This window comes from Rhinopithecus bieti, unplaced genomic scaffold (assembly GCF_001698545.2).
Source record: "Rhinopithecus bieti isolate Rb0 unplaced genomic scaffold, ASM169854v2 scaffold_7212, whole genome shotgun sequence".
Taxonomy (NCBI): Eukaryota; Metazoa; Chordata; class Mammalia; order Primates; family Cercopithecidae; genus Rhinopithecus; species Rhinopithecus bieti.
This window is the reverse complement of record NW_016806198.1, coordinates 5,254,866-5,269,614: the sequence shown is the minus strand read 5'-3', so window position 1 is coordinate 5,269,614 and position 14,749 is coordinate 5,254,866. Positions and strand designations below refer to the sequence as shown.

The window sequence follows — 14,749 nt, the reverse complement described above, 5'->3', positions numbered from 1 at the left end:
CCAAAGTTTGAGATCTGGTGCCTTAGAATGATAGTAGCAGGTGCTTCCAGACAGATGATGCCAAGCAGAAAAAGACACAATAGGGCTGAAGGCTCCAGAACCCAGAGAGGCTGGGACTTGGCATACCTGACCAAAGTGAAGAAAGCAGAGAAGGAGGTGGATGTGAGGGGACCCATGCAAGGACTTTGGGACCAGAGTAGAGCATGACTCTGACCCATGGCTTTTCATGGAGGCACACAGGGACAAAAGGCAAGGCAAGAGTGTATTACTGTTAAAGGGCAGTATTAAGAGTGAATCATAGGATATATTGAAAGTTTGCTAAATGATCAAAGCTGCACCAGTATCAGGTCATCTAAGCCTCGCAACCCTAAGAGAGGCACTGTTATTATGCCCATTTTATAGACAAGGAAAGTGAGGACAGAGAGTTTGAGTAATTTGCTCAAGGTTACACAGCAGAAAAGCAGCAAACCAATCTTGTCTGGGACCGCTGACCCGGGAGTCCTTACTTTTGACTCCTGGCCATGCTACATTGCCGTAGCTCCCCGTGAGCAAGGAGATCCCATGTATGGTTCCAGTTTGGGTCATTGGAGATAAAAGAGTGATGAAGATTTAGATTTGTTCAGTAAAGGAAGCAAAGGGGAAATAAGATAATTTACATTTATGTGTCACAGACTGGGTATGAATGGTTCTTCATTCAATTTTTACATCATCTTCATTTTATCAATGCTGAAACTGAAAATAGAGGAAGTTAGAAGACTTGTCACTCTACGCTGCTTCCAAGTGATCTGTTGAGGTCCATATCCAGTCTGTCTGCCTTCAAAGTCCAGGCTGCCACCACGCTGTGCTGCTTGCTATTAGTAGCTGGCTTTTGCTGAGCTGGTATCTTATGCCTGGCACAGCACCGAAAGTAATAAATTCCGTTATCTCCTGTAATTTTGTCATAATTCTCCAGGTAGGTAGTACAATCCTCATTGTACAGATGTGAAAACTGAGGCCCGGAAAGGATAAGAGCCTCGCCCAGTTCACAGAGTCAGTAAGTGATAGTGGCTGGCATTGTGTTGTTTCCCACACGTCTCTGCTCTCTGCTCTCTGGAACAGGGTAGGACTGCACTTCCTCACCCTTGATCTCATTCCTAGCTTTGGTCAATGTCATGAGGAAAGAAGTGATGTGTGTCACTTCTAGGCAAAAGCTCTAAGAGCAAGACTGAAATAAATCTGTTGCATTCACTTTGCCCTGCATGGCAATTATTGAAACTTGGGGCAAGAAGCTGCCTTTTTCAGCCTGGTGCTTGAGAGAGGATAACATAGAGTGAAGCTCCCAGCGTCTCTGCAGTAGGCAGGTAGTGCAAGGAGAGGGATCCTGAACTTTCTAAGCCACTTATATGTTGAGATTATTTGTTAGCTCAGCATCATCCAGCCCACCCTGACTGATACAGGTTGGGACAAGCTGTCTGTCTTCCAAGTCCAATTTCATGATCACCATCTTGTACTTCCATTAATGCCTTCTGAACTCGATGATACCGAGAGGGTAGAAAAGAACTAAACATCTGCTTTTTCCTTTTCAGTTGCTCAAAATAATGCTCCCAGTTTTTGCCCTTCGGTTGTTCTGCCTTCCCTCACAGAGAAAGGTAAGTTCATTGTCTTTTTGATCTCTCGGATGAGAGCACTGCCTCATTCATCTTCCTTCTCCTCTTCCCTCTTGCTTTTGTACAGTAGTTGATAGCTTGCACATCACTCTTATTAATTCCAGCTCCTATGAATTAGACACATGTATAAGGAGGGTGAGCGCCAGCAACATGCCCGCTTTGCAGATAAGAAAACTGACTCATGGAAATGAAATGATTTGTGAAAATAATGTGGCTGATAAAGCAGAGTAAGACTTAAGTCGGGTTCTCCCAGTTTTCATTTTAAGGATTATTTTGCCCTATCGAGTAATGACTAGACACATTCAATCCGGAGGCAATGTCAAGAATGATGTTATTTATGGCCAAAAAGGGAAAGAAGTCAGCTCCTTATTAGTGCAAAAGAGTTGGAGCTTACAGTTATTGGCCACACTGGGCAGCACGGTGACATCTAACAATGAAACGCTGGCCCTGAGTCCAGGAGCCCAGGTTCCCAGGAGCCCGGTAGCATAGCCTGGACCCAGGCTGCCCTTGCTCCTGCACATCCCACTGACCCTCCTTACAACATGCTGTATTTAGCATGAAGCAGCAGGAAGTGCAGAGAGGTGGGGTGCAGTGGGGACATCTGGATGTTCTAGATGGGGGTGAGGTAGAAGGGTCACTACAGCACGGGCCTTACTGCACCGTCCCCTTTTCTGCTTCCCTTTGTCAGGAAATGAGAGGCTCAGCCTGGGCTCCAGACACTGCTCAGCCAACAGGCCAAGCAACGTTAATTCCTGTCCTGTGACATGATGTCTAAGGGACCCTAGACATCTGTCATTATGGCCATGATGGCCCTGGCTGGAGAGACAGAATATAGCTCATGTAGGAGGAAATTATTTAAAACTAGGGCTGTTGCTAAAAGTATAAAAATGTCTTTTACTCATATATGTTATTAGTTTCCCTCAGTCAGTTAAAATAGCTAACTTTGGAGAACACATTATATATAAAGTTTTGAGCCTTCTGTAGAAACTGTGTATGCTTAGTACTTTGCATTCATGACAGATGCTAGCTTCCTGAAATGCTGCGAGGTTGGTGTTGTTATTGCCATGTCACAGAAGGTGGAGTAGGGCTTAGAGACAGATTAAGTTGCCCAAGACCAAACAGATAATACATGTCCTAGCCAGATTTTGGTGAAAATTGATTTTGAATTTTATCAAGTTAATGTACAAACACAGTTGAAATAATCAAAAAGTCCCAAAAGATTTATGGTTTAAAAAGCAAAACAGGCTGGGCGCAGTGGCTCACACCTGTAATCTCAGCACTTTGGGAGGCTGAGGTGGGTGGATCATGAGGTAAGGAGTTCGAGACCAGCCTGACTAATATGGTGAAACCCCATCTCTACTAAAAATACAAAAATAAGCCAGGCGTGGTGGCATGCGCCTGTAGTCCCAGCTACTTGGGAGGCTGAGGCATAAGAATCGCTTGAACCCGGGAGGCAGAGGTTGTAGTGAGCCAAGATCACACTGTACTCCAGTCTGAGCAACAGAGCCTCTGTCTCAAAACAAACAAACAAACAAAAAAAACCTAATGAATTTCCTCTGTCATCTCTACTCATCTGCCACTCCCACTCCTAGTAGCCCCAACTTTCAACTCCTTTAACTACTTTTTAAACTTTTTTTCTCATCCTGTCCTCTGTGTTTCTAAGTTACAGTTGGCCCTCTATATGTGGGTTCCATAGCCATGTATTCAGTGACACATAGGTCAAAAATAATCAGAAAATAAAATTCCGAAGAATTCTATAAAGCAAAACTTGAATTTGCTGTGCGTCAAGTACTACATTGAATCCATACAGACCAAGCTGTGTGTAGGCATTGCATTAGATAGTTTAAGTAATCTAGAGATGATTAAAGTATACAGAGGATGTGTGTGAGTTATACGCAAATGCTACACCATTCTGTTTAAGAGACTTGAGCACCTGTGAATTTTGGTAGCCATGGGTGGGAGGGGTCCTGGAACCAGTTACCCATGGAATCCCACTGTTCCTTGATTTGTCAACTTCGGAAGTGACTGTTCACTTCTTGCCTTGATAGAGACTTAGCTCTCTGTCTCTTTTATCACCTCTTTTACAATTTTCCTCCTTTATCCACAAAATATATTAATATCGAGATTTGGGGTTGAAACAAGAGTAAATCATTATTATGGCCATGTAAATATGGTTCACCACAGAGCCATGTTACAATTGTCAAGATTTTCAGGTATCCTCCTGTCACACACAATCCCTGTTGTACCCCTGCCCTCTGCAGCACCTGCTTCCTGCTCACCAAAGCCCCGGAGAGCTGCAGGTCTTGTAGGTGCTTCCTTCTGTAGGCACTGGGGCACTGCTTGTGCCTCTCTGGCGAGTCAGTTAACATGCCTCCATCTCCCATTCTTCACTTAACGGTGTTTGAAGTCCCTCATCTGCTGTCTGCTCCTTGCGTTTCCTTTTTTCCTTGTTCTTTTTTTGTTATCTTTGTGGGTTTAGATGCTTATTTTCCTTTACTTCATTTTGTAGGGGATTGTGGCAGGAGAGAGGATAAAGGGCAGTATTTAATTCAAAACAATACTATAGTATTTTTTCAAAACTGTTGAATGTTTGATGAAAATTCATTTTGTCTTCAGCACTGTGCTAAGCATTTGAACTTCATATGAACCTCAAGAGATAGGGCCTATTATAATATTTGTTAGCTGTAGAAAGTCAAACAATGCAGAAATATAGAACGAAAATCACAGTTATTTAGAAGTTACCTGTGTCAGTTAATTCATGTGTTTATTTTTTCAATCTTTTTAGGCTCTCTGGTCTGATATCATTGTAATCTCTATTTATAATGTTGCATTTTTCGGTTGTTGTTACCTAATATTGTATTATATATATATCTCCAAATTGTTACATATCTCTCTAAATCATGCATTCATGCAGGCATGTGTATATGTATTCACTCATTCACTGAGTCTTCTATGTTCCTACTCTCATGATGCTTACCTTCTAGTGATGAACAACAAACAAGCAAGGATATTGTTCACAGAGATAGCTGTCCTGTTATTCCACCAGTTCACTAGTCTATTTCTTTATTTTTGGTCATTTAATTGTTTATTATTCTTCATCATTATAAAAATAGCAAAATGAACTACTTGGTACTTAAAATTTCCTCCAGAAGTCCAGGTTATTTCCTGGGGTAAGATTCACCAAAGTGGAATTATTGGGCTTGAGAAATTTACATTTTAAGACCCTAGATTTTTATTGCCAAATTAGTCTCAAACAGTTGTTGCTAGTTGCATACTTACCAGAAATAAATTAAAGTGCTTTTTTGCTTTTGATATACTTGTGATCCTTAAGTTTTATCACTAAAAAATTATTTATTAAATTTATAGATAAAGAGTGCTTCTATGTCAAATACTGTTGTTGCATAAACCAAAGCATAACTTCTCTGGGTGATTTTACAATGCTTCCACTCTGTTTTTGCTAAACATTTATGTTACTGACATGTGAATTACCTACAAAAGAAGAAAAAAGGATGGAGCATTGAGCATGTCCTTTCACAATACACACAGCCTATGGGTCTGAGTTTCCAAGGTGGAATGAGATGTCACAGTGCTTGTAAGTGTTAACAAGTATGACTTAAAAGCATAGAAATGTCAGAGCCAACATCCTATCTCTGTGTTAAAGTTCCCAAATTGGAACTGAGAATTTTGGCATGTTCCTTTGATGTGGATCAGAGGGAGGGGATAATTCTGCCTTCAGGGTGTAGAAATATCATTGTGTCGTTCTGACATGAATTGTAAGGGTGTGTCTATATGTGTATGTGTACGTGTACAGGCGTGTATGCACTGTGTGTATGTAAAATACTCATCTTTATGTACTTTCTATTCAGGGAGAAAAGGAAATATTTCTTAAATATCTGTAAGTCATGTAATATTCACAAGAAATTTAGGTTTGTAGCGTGGGCTGTTTTTCAAGTAAGGAAACTGAAATTAAATGACTGAGCTGGGATTTGAACCCACATCTGTATGGACCCTTACAGAGTTAGATAAGATTACTTGGTTGAGTTTCTGAAATAGATTAGCAAAGATGAGCTTTTGAGTCTAGACTCGTCTGGAGACCTAATCTCTTGACTTCATTTCTTTTATGCGCGTGCTTGTGTGTGTGTGTGTGTGTGTGTGTGTGTGTGTGTGTGTGTGTATAAGCTGCCCATTCAAAGTCTACTTCAAAGAAAGAATTTTTTGCACATGCAAACCCTTCTCTTTGGAAAGACTTTCTAAAACTCACCTGCCTGCTAAACTCCTGGTGCCTTCAAACCAACTAGTGTGTTAGAAACTTTCCCTAGAGCAACAGAAACTCAGTGTTTAGAGCAGCCCTTATCACATAGTATGTACTCAAGACAGGTCCATGAGATTTCAGAAGTCTCCTCCATCTGCACACCATCCCCACTGACCAGTCAGGGGAGCAGAATTCTTTCTTTCAAGTAGACTTTGAATGGGTAGCTTATACATACACACACACACCCACACACACATCCACACACACAGACACACACACAGACACACACACTAAATGAAGCTAAGCAATTAGATCTCCAGACAAGTCTGCACTCAAAAGTCCGTCTGCACAGTGGAATTGTTCCTGGGCTGCAGCGGGATACTGAAAAGGTTCCCCCAGATTCACCATAGACAGGCAGGAAAAGCGCCACAAATATATTATGACCAAACTGTGACGTGGAGGACGAGTATGCATCTGTTATATGGCCAAGAGGAGAAGGGACAGTGTCTGAGGCAGAGGGTACTGCATGTGTGGAAGCATAGGGACATGCATCAGTAAGGCTCAGGCAGGGCCATGCAAGTAGCTCAGTGTTGCAGGACCAGCAGGTACAGAAGAGGACAGGGTCCAAAGTGTAAAGTGCATTGGATACTGCAGATCCTTGCAGGGCTTGAAGCAGTGGAACAATGATCTTTAAAACTATGTAAAGGCTTTGACTTTGCACTATCATGAGAGTGCTTTGGTAGATGACAAGCTAGATTTTGAGAAAGTGTGGACAATTATATCATCTGTGTATAGTGTACAGTTGTACTCTCTTTGGAGAAAAATTGTTTTACAAAACAGGTGAAATAGTAAAGATACCATTTTCTTCATAAGACAAATGTACATTGCATCTTAAAAGGCTCACACCAACCAAGCCAGCAAGGCTGCCGCAGGTTAGCTTAAGTTATCTTCTCGAGTGTTGGAGCCTGCCTGTGTGATCATCGCACCCCTCCCCTGCTTCCCAAATGTGGGTTCTCCTAAGGGTTTATTCCCAGGACAACTGGCATTCAGCTTGCATTCCGTATTTCAGCAACTTTTCTCTTAGGGGTGTGTATTAGTTCATTTTTGTGCTGCTGATCAAGACATACCAGAGACTGGGCAGTTTACAGAAGAAAGAGGTTTAATTGGATTCACAGCTCCATGTGGCTGAGGAGGCCTCACAATCATGGCAGAAGGCAAGGAGGAACAAGTCACATCTTACGTGGATGGCAGCAGGCAGAGAGCGTGTGCAGGAAAACTCCTGTTTTTAAAAGCCGTCAGATGTCCTGAGACTTATTCACTATCATGAGAACAGCACAGGCAAGACCTGCCCCCATGATTCAGTCATCTCCCACCGGGTCCCTCCCACAACGTGTGGGAATTATGGGAGCTACAAGGTGAGATTTGGGTAGGACACAGAGCCAAACCATATCAAGGTGCTACTGAATTAAATTTACTATTTAGATGGAAAGCTAGGGAAAACATAGAATATTTATTTAGGATTTTGTCCTCTCCATTCTATGTGTGTTTCACATGAGTACTTCAACATACCATTTGGAAAATGCTCTTGCCCTTGACTTTGAGCCATTTTGAGCAATGGGTGCAGCGCAGGTTGCTGCTGGCAGAGCGGACTGTGAAGAAGGCTGCAGCTGAGAGGTGCGAGGTGGAAGCGAGGAGAGATGTCTCGTTACAGTTTGTCCTGCTCAGCTTTCCAGCACCTCTCTCCTGACCTCATCCTGGAGCTCAGTGAGAGGGACAAAGCCTGAATTCCGGACAGATGGAAACAGCAGTGGCTGCCCCAACAGCTTTTGAACCACGCAATGAAAGGGAATCAACTTTGTCTGCTTGGCCTCCGTCCCGTGCCTTTGCCTGCGCCCGTGGGTTGATGGAATTCACTTGATCTTTTCTGCAAATGTTTTTCATTAAGCTGGAAACAGAGTCCTGTGATCCTAAAAAATGTCAGCACCAGTGGGAAGCATGTACACCATCTAAGTGAGGAAGCAGTACGACATCACGGTGCAGCACTTCGGCTTTGAGGTCCATCTGGCCAGATTTCACAGCCTCTTGATGCCCCTGCTTGCCCCGTAAGATGAAAATAATGGTGAAATATAAGCAATATCAGTCCAGCAGGATTTGTTGAAGAGCAAATAAAGTATAATGCTCAGCATGGAATTTGCTGTAGAGCAGGTGTTCAAGAAACAGCAGCAATAATTCTCAAGTCCAAACCGCTTTACAGAGGAGGAAACTGAGGCACAGAGAGTGTAACTTCCCCACATGACAACCAGTTAAAGCTGGGCTATACAATTATATATATGTACATATCCACACAGACATATATACAGTCACACACACACTTTTTATGGATAACTGCTATTAAGGGAAAGAGTTTGCTAATAGCTCTATCATCTTTTGCTCTTATTTTTAGTTGACATATAATAATTTTACATATTTATGAGATACAGAGTGATATCTTAATACATGTATACAATGCATAGTGATCAGACCAGGGCAATCAGCATATCCATCGCCTCAAATATTTATCATTTCTTTGTGTTGGGAACATTCCAAACCCTGTCTTCTAGAGTTTTCAAAATATACACTAATTGTTAGCCGTCCTCCCACTGCAGTTACACAACCGTAGGAATCATTCTTCCCATCCCCCTGGAACTGCATACCCTTAAGTAACCTCCCTGTCTCCTCCCCCTCCTCTGAACTTCCCAACCTCTAATGACCACACACAATCATATATTTTAAAAATTCCTATTCATGGAATGACTAAATCACCATGAGCCAGTCACCATGCTAAATGCTTTCTATATTTTAGTCTTCACAACTGCCCTACAAGGTGTGCACAACTGTGTCCATTTTCTAGATTTGGAGGCTAAGGCTCAAAGAGGCCCAAACTCACATAACCAGTACTTTGCAGAGCTGAAATTTATACTCAACCCAGATCTAAACTCAGAGTCTCCCCACTGAAGATGGTGGCTGTCGCTGCTCCAGTTCCCGAGGAATCAGACTCTGAGATGAAGTTTAGTAGGAAGGCCAATTTTTTTTTTAAGCAAAAAATTAATTCTACCAACAGGGGTGTTAGGAGGCAAGGGAAGGCCCAGGACTGGGCTGAGGGGGAAGTTGAACCTTAGTGTTGTCTCAGTAGAGGCCTCGGCTGGCCCTTTAGGGATGCTGAAGCTGGGATGACCTTTAAAATTGTTATGGCCTCACACTGGTCACTTGTTACTATGAGCTGCTCTGAGTGGGGCGTGACCTCCAGCCGAGAGAGTCCTGGAAGGGGGCTGATGGTGGTCTGCCTCAGCAGCACCCACCACTGCTAATGTAGAGCCCTGCAGTCCTAGAGGGAGTCAGGGACCCCGCAGCACCCTCCACGGTGGCTTTGCACTCTAATAATCCAGCCTGGGCCATGTCTGAGGGTGGAATGGGTGCCTTAAACACAGGCACGCTGTTTCTTACTACTGTAGGCACTGCGCTGAGGGCGTGTTAAAGACACAAAAGACTGATTCTTCATCCCTTTGGTCCTTGGGCCAGAAAGCCCGGGTGAGTGGTCACTGGTTCCAAAATTGTTTAATGTTGTATAAAGCTTAAATGTCCTGTCGAAATATGCACAGAGCTTATGCATGTGTGCTCACACCCACACACACGCACATGCCATTTTGAGGAAGCTTACAGTACATACCCTGTCACTATTTCATCAGAAAAGTTGTCCAGGGATAGGTTTTCTATCCCAGGGGCCAGCAAGACATGACCGGTTAGCACACCCTGTTTCCTCGCTTTGGTTGAGAGTGCCAAACGAATCATGTAGTTAGCAGCTGCAACACTCAGCACGCGGGTACCTCCTCTCCCAAGCTGGGATGCACATCTGCCAGGGACTGTGCTGCCTGGGTGACTATAATTGCTATGATTTGCAAGGCTGAGTGTGGTGTGGGCACAGCCTCACATCTGGCAGCCCCCTGGACCTCTTCTCTGTCTCTCTGAGACCAAGAGATTGAGAAGGAGAAAGAAACAGCTGGCAAGCTGGCGCTGCAATGTTGGTAGGTCTTAAGAAACTGAGAAAGGTGAGGAAACTGGTTCTCAGCTCCCTTCCTTTCTGGAAGGCTTCACTTCTCTCCACGGGTGCAGGAGGGAGCCGCTAGCCAATGGAGAAGTGCTGGGTTTAAGACTCAGTTATGGTTTCCTCTGCCTTGGCTACCTTTCCCCTTTGTTCAGTTACTTATTCATTCAGCAAGCAGTTGGTGGGTACCTACTTTGTACCAGGCACTAAGCACTGGGGCTACAGCTGTAAATGAGCAACATGAATGTGTCAGAAGATGCACCATAGGCTCCCTCTTTGGGAGTGTTTTTGTGTGTATGTGTAAACTCTGTGCATATTTGGATAGGAAATTTAGGTTTTATACAAGCATTAAACAATTTGGAGTCAGTGCCTGCTCACCTGGGCCTTCTGGCCCAAGGACCAAAAAGCATGATGAAGAATCATTTCTGTGTGGCCTTAATGTGCTCCATCAGTTTGATAGAAAGCTATAGTATTAGGTTGCTGCAAAAGTTATTGCGGTCTTTGCCATTGAAAGTAATGGGAAAATTGCAATTACTTTTGCACCCACCTACTAGGAAGAAGACAGTGCTCCTGGGTTGGTGCGGGAGAGCCTGCATAGTGTTTCACAGCACGCATTCCACCCTCAGACGTGTCCCACATTGGACTAAAGTGTATAGACTGTGGAGGGTGCTGTGGGGTCTCTCACACTCCCTTTAGGATGGAAGGGCTCTACCCCAGTGGCTGTGGGTGCTGCTGTCAGAGAGACCACTGTCAGCCCTGTTCTGGGAAAAGATCATACCTCTAGAAGGTTTGTTCCTCCTCAGCTCTGAGCCCCAGGTCACTTCCTCCAAGGAATTGCTGACCACCCCATCCAGAGTAGCTCCCTTCTGCACTCTCCACCCCTTCACCCTGCTGTACTGCCTCTGGGAACTATCGCTGTGAACTGTTGTCATTTGTGTGCTTGTTGAGTATTGCTTGCCCTCTCTGGAATGGGAGCTGCAGGAGGACAGGGACTTTATCTGTCTCATTTACTGCGACATTCTCAGCACCTGTGGGAGTCAGTATTCAGTAAATATTTACCGAATGAATGAATGGATTTTTCTTGCTTGCTTGTTAGATTTTGGGCTCCCAGAGGGCAGATAATTTTGTAATTCATGGTTGGGTTCTTCACACTTAGCAAAATGTCCAGTATAGAGTAGATGCTCAATATTATTTTATTTATAGTTATTTGGTTTTAAATAATAGATATAAGTCTCCACTTTGACCTAGGTCAGTATTTAAAGGTAAAAGTGATCGATTAATATGTGTTGAAGAAATGAATGAATAGCAGAATGAACAAATGAATGAATGGTGAGGGTGGTCATGGAGTATTGAAAGCCATATGGGAAATGAGTTTGGGCAGCCAGGTTTTGAACCCTTCCTTTGGCACTCCTTAAGTATGTGACCTTCGCTAGTTTAAAGAATCTTTCTGCGTTTCAGTTGTCGCACCTGTAAAATGGAGGTGATTATACCTACTTCAAAGAGGTTGTTTTTAAGCTTAAAAGAGATATTATACATAAAATTGCTGTACTCAATGCTCAGTAAAGGTTGGCAGTGGTGGCATGGCTGGGTTAGGCCATGCACTACCAGTTCTAATGGGGTCCTTTCACAGGTAATCTTTGTAAATGTTGCCCCTGCAGTTGTGCTATGCACAATCTGTGCAGCTGTACATAGTGAGTCTGGGAGGCACTTGACAAATGTTTGCTGAATGATTATGTCTTAAACTCTTGCTAGATCTTAGAGTCTTCGAAGATGGAGAAAATGTATGGATTTTCTACAGTAACTTTCTCCTGTACAGTGTCAGTTCTGTACCTGGTCCATCAAAAATTTGCTTAATTATATTTAAAGGATATAGAGCCAGGAACAAAATATGCCAACAGAAAATCTACCATTTGGGTTTGGTTATTTAGCCTTTAGCTTTAAATATTTTCTTCGAAATATCCTTCTTAGCTATGGAAGAGATCCTTCAGCCTAGAATCAGTCAGAAACCATGTAAACAAAAATGACCTCAATCAAAACTGTGAGGTAGAGGGAGCTGGTGTTTGGTACCGCCCTGTCTTCCTCTCGCTCTACAACTCCTCTGTGCCCACTCTGGGGAACTCCTGACTACATGCTCTTAAGCCATGCTTCTCGTCTAGAATGATAATCCCAAGGCAAGACACTGTGATGAAAAAGTGGTTTTTCTTTCCTTCTCACCCCTGAACAGTTGTCTTGAACAGGCAACTGTTAAGAATAGAAGGACCTTGTTTACTTATTGTTTTATTTTCTGGTGTCGTCCTGGAGCCTCTTGAACCAAATGGGATTAACAAAGTTATTGACACTAAGGTGAAAATATCGATATTTTAATATCTTTTTCTCCGGGTTGTTCACTGTTTAACAAGTGGGTAAACCAGTTCTATTCTGAGAGCAGAGATTCAGAACTTTTGCCAAACACACGGGGGAAATATTTTAGGCAGGTTGCCTGTCCTGGGACCCCTCAGACCCTTCTACATAGCTAACAGTGAATTAGACCATCCCTGAGTTCAACCCACTAGAAGATTTCCTTAGTTTAATGACTTATAATAATTTTAATCACTAATTAAAAATAGTGATAGTGTATTACAAGTGGCTAGTGCTACACAAAGTTTTTTTAAAATGATCCTGCAGTCATGCATTCATTTATTCTCCCTTACTGTTGAGTGTGCTGAATTCCCTGACCTCCTGAAGGAACTCAGTTTGACTTATTACAGAAGCATCCACCTCTTCTCCCCAGTGTATAAAGTCCAGGAGGTGAGAGGAACCCAGCTTAAGAGGATGGAGTGAGGGCTTCAGTATGAATGGGGTACCTGGTGTCATGGGAAGGTGAGATGGGGAAAGAGGAGAGAAGGGGCTGGGTCAGATGGTGGAAAGTATTGGTTATCCTGCTGTGATGGAGTAAGATTGAGGTAATGAGCTCCCTGTCACTGGAGTATTCAAATATATTGAAGGTTCTCTTATTGTGTGAGGGGTTGGCTTAAATGTCTTTTAAATTTCTCTTTAAAGTTTGTAATTCATAGCATTAGCTCAGTTATGCCGTAGCATGTGATTTTTTTCACTTCTGCTTTTGTGATCGCTCACCCACAGGCAAGCAGAAGGAGCTGGGCAAAAGCAGAAGCTGGGAAGCACAGAGCCTGGTGCTGGGCAGATCTCAGTCTCCCTTCTAATTCTATTCCTAGTCTATGAATAACCTAGGGAAAGTCACTGCACTGCTCTGAGCCCCAGTTTCTTTAAGGTAGAATTCACCATGTTGCCTATTACCTACAAGTTGAAATTTGGGTAAAGTCTTGTGTGTAACATGCTTAGCCTACTACCCACCACATATAGCAAATGCTTGATAAATGGAATGTGCAGCAGCTGCTCCTGCTCCTGCAGAGATCAGACACAGGTCTCTAACACAGGGCAAGGGTGTTGCCTTGGGAGTCTGTGTTCAAGGCAGCTGTGTGAGCTTCGGCAAGTTCCCACAGTTCACCCATGCCCTTGTTCCGCACCCCAAGGGAGGCCTCCATGGTGCTGGAACCACTTTGCTTAGCTCAGATTGGTTGTTCACATGCATTTGTGCCTCAGAATTTCTAAAGTTTTACCCAGGCACCCAGCATCATGAATGAGACCCCATGAAAGAAAAGAGTTCAGATGCTCTTAGGAGACCCAATTCTTGTACTCTCTCCATGTAGCTTTTCTGTTTGGGGAAGTTGGTGGGGATGTCCACTTGTTGGGAGTCAAACTTTTTAGAGAGAAATCAGATTCACTCTAAGCCTTTGAAATTTCGTTAGGAATTTTGCTGGGGATGAACTTAGTACTTGTCATGAGGACATAGAAAGAATATAGATCCAAGTCTGGTTTCATGTGTATGACTTTTTCTTAGTTAGAAATTTCCCTTGAAGCGTCTTTGAAGTTAGCAGCATTAAAGATGATTACTCACTAACACACAAGCTCATAAACTGAACAGATGCTGGGCCACTACAGACGTCTTTGGAAACTTCTGCCTGCAATAAGAAGCCACAGGGAACCACTTTATGAGGCTGCAGCGGAGTCATATGGAGGAGGTGGCAGCTGTGGGGCAGTGGGGACTGAGAGAGAGTAGTTTGGATGAAATCCCTGGCAGTTTGGCTCACCGGTCACGAGTTGTGCTCTTGGCCATATTATGTAGCACCTCTGAGCCTCAGTTCAGCCCTCTGCATGATGGTAATTAAGGCATGGGATGATGTAGTTGTTAATTCTTGCAGTGTAAATAAAAGTGTTTTATAAACTAGAACACACCATGTAGAGGTGAGATTTTATTAAATCGGCTTCCCATTATTTGCTTCCTATGTGACTAATCTATTAACTAATTGACTCAATAATTATTTGTGGAGGTTTTGTAGTATGTGAATAATAATAGTCTTAATCTTTATAGAGATATAAATTAGCACTCTATTGCTCCTTTATTAATTAACTTAATTCATTCAATACATATTTATGGATTAGGGCAGTTTATGAAAAAAATAGTACTATTGTTCCTGTATAGCACATAGTGAACACTTAGTAAATGCAAACTACACCTACATTACTCTTTCTATTGTTAATATTTTTTTGCTTGCTATTATAGGTCTTGGAGAATCAGTGAAACTGAAGCACAGTCTTTGATCTCAAGGAGCTCATGATATAACAGGGAGGTTTAAAAATAAGCAAATTGCAATGCAGTTCAATAGTGGAACAGTAAACATATCAAGGCATTTAGAGGAGAAGAAGTAGCAT

At 42.9% G+C, this 14,749-nt stretch overlaps 1 protein-coding gene across 1 annotated transcript in view; it reads left to right on the top strand.

The window, feature by feature from the left end:
• Positions 1-14,749, top strand: part of TG (thyroglobulin) — a 274,315-nt gene that overhangs the window by 117,484 nt on the left and 142,082 nt on the right. The window contains 1 exon segment of the mRNA XM_017875139.1: positions 1,566-1,628. Within this exon segment, the coding sequence (XP_017730628.1) occupies positions 1,566-1,628 (63 nt within the window).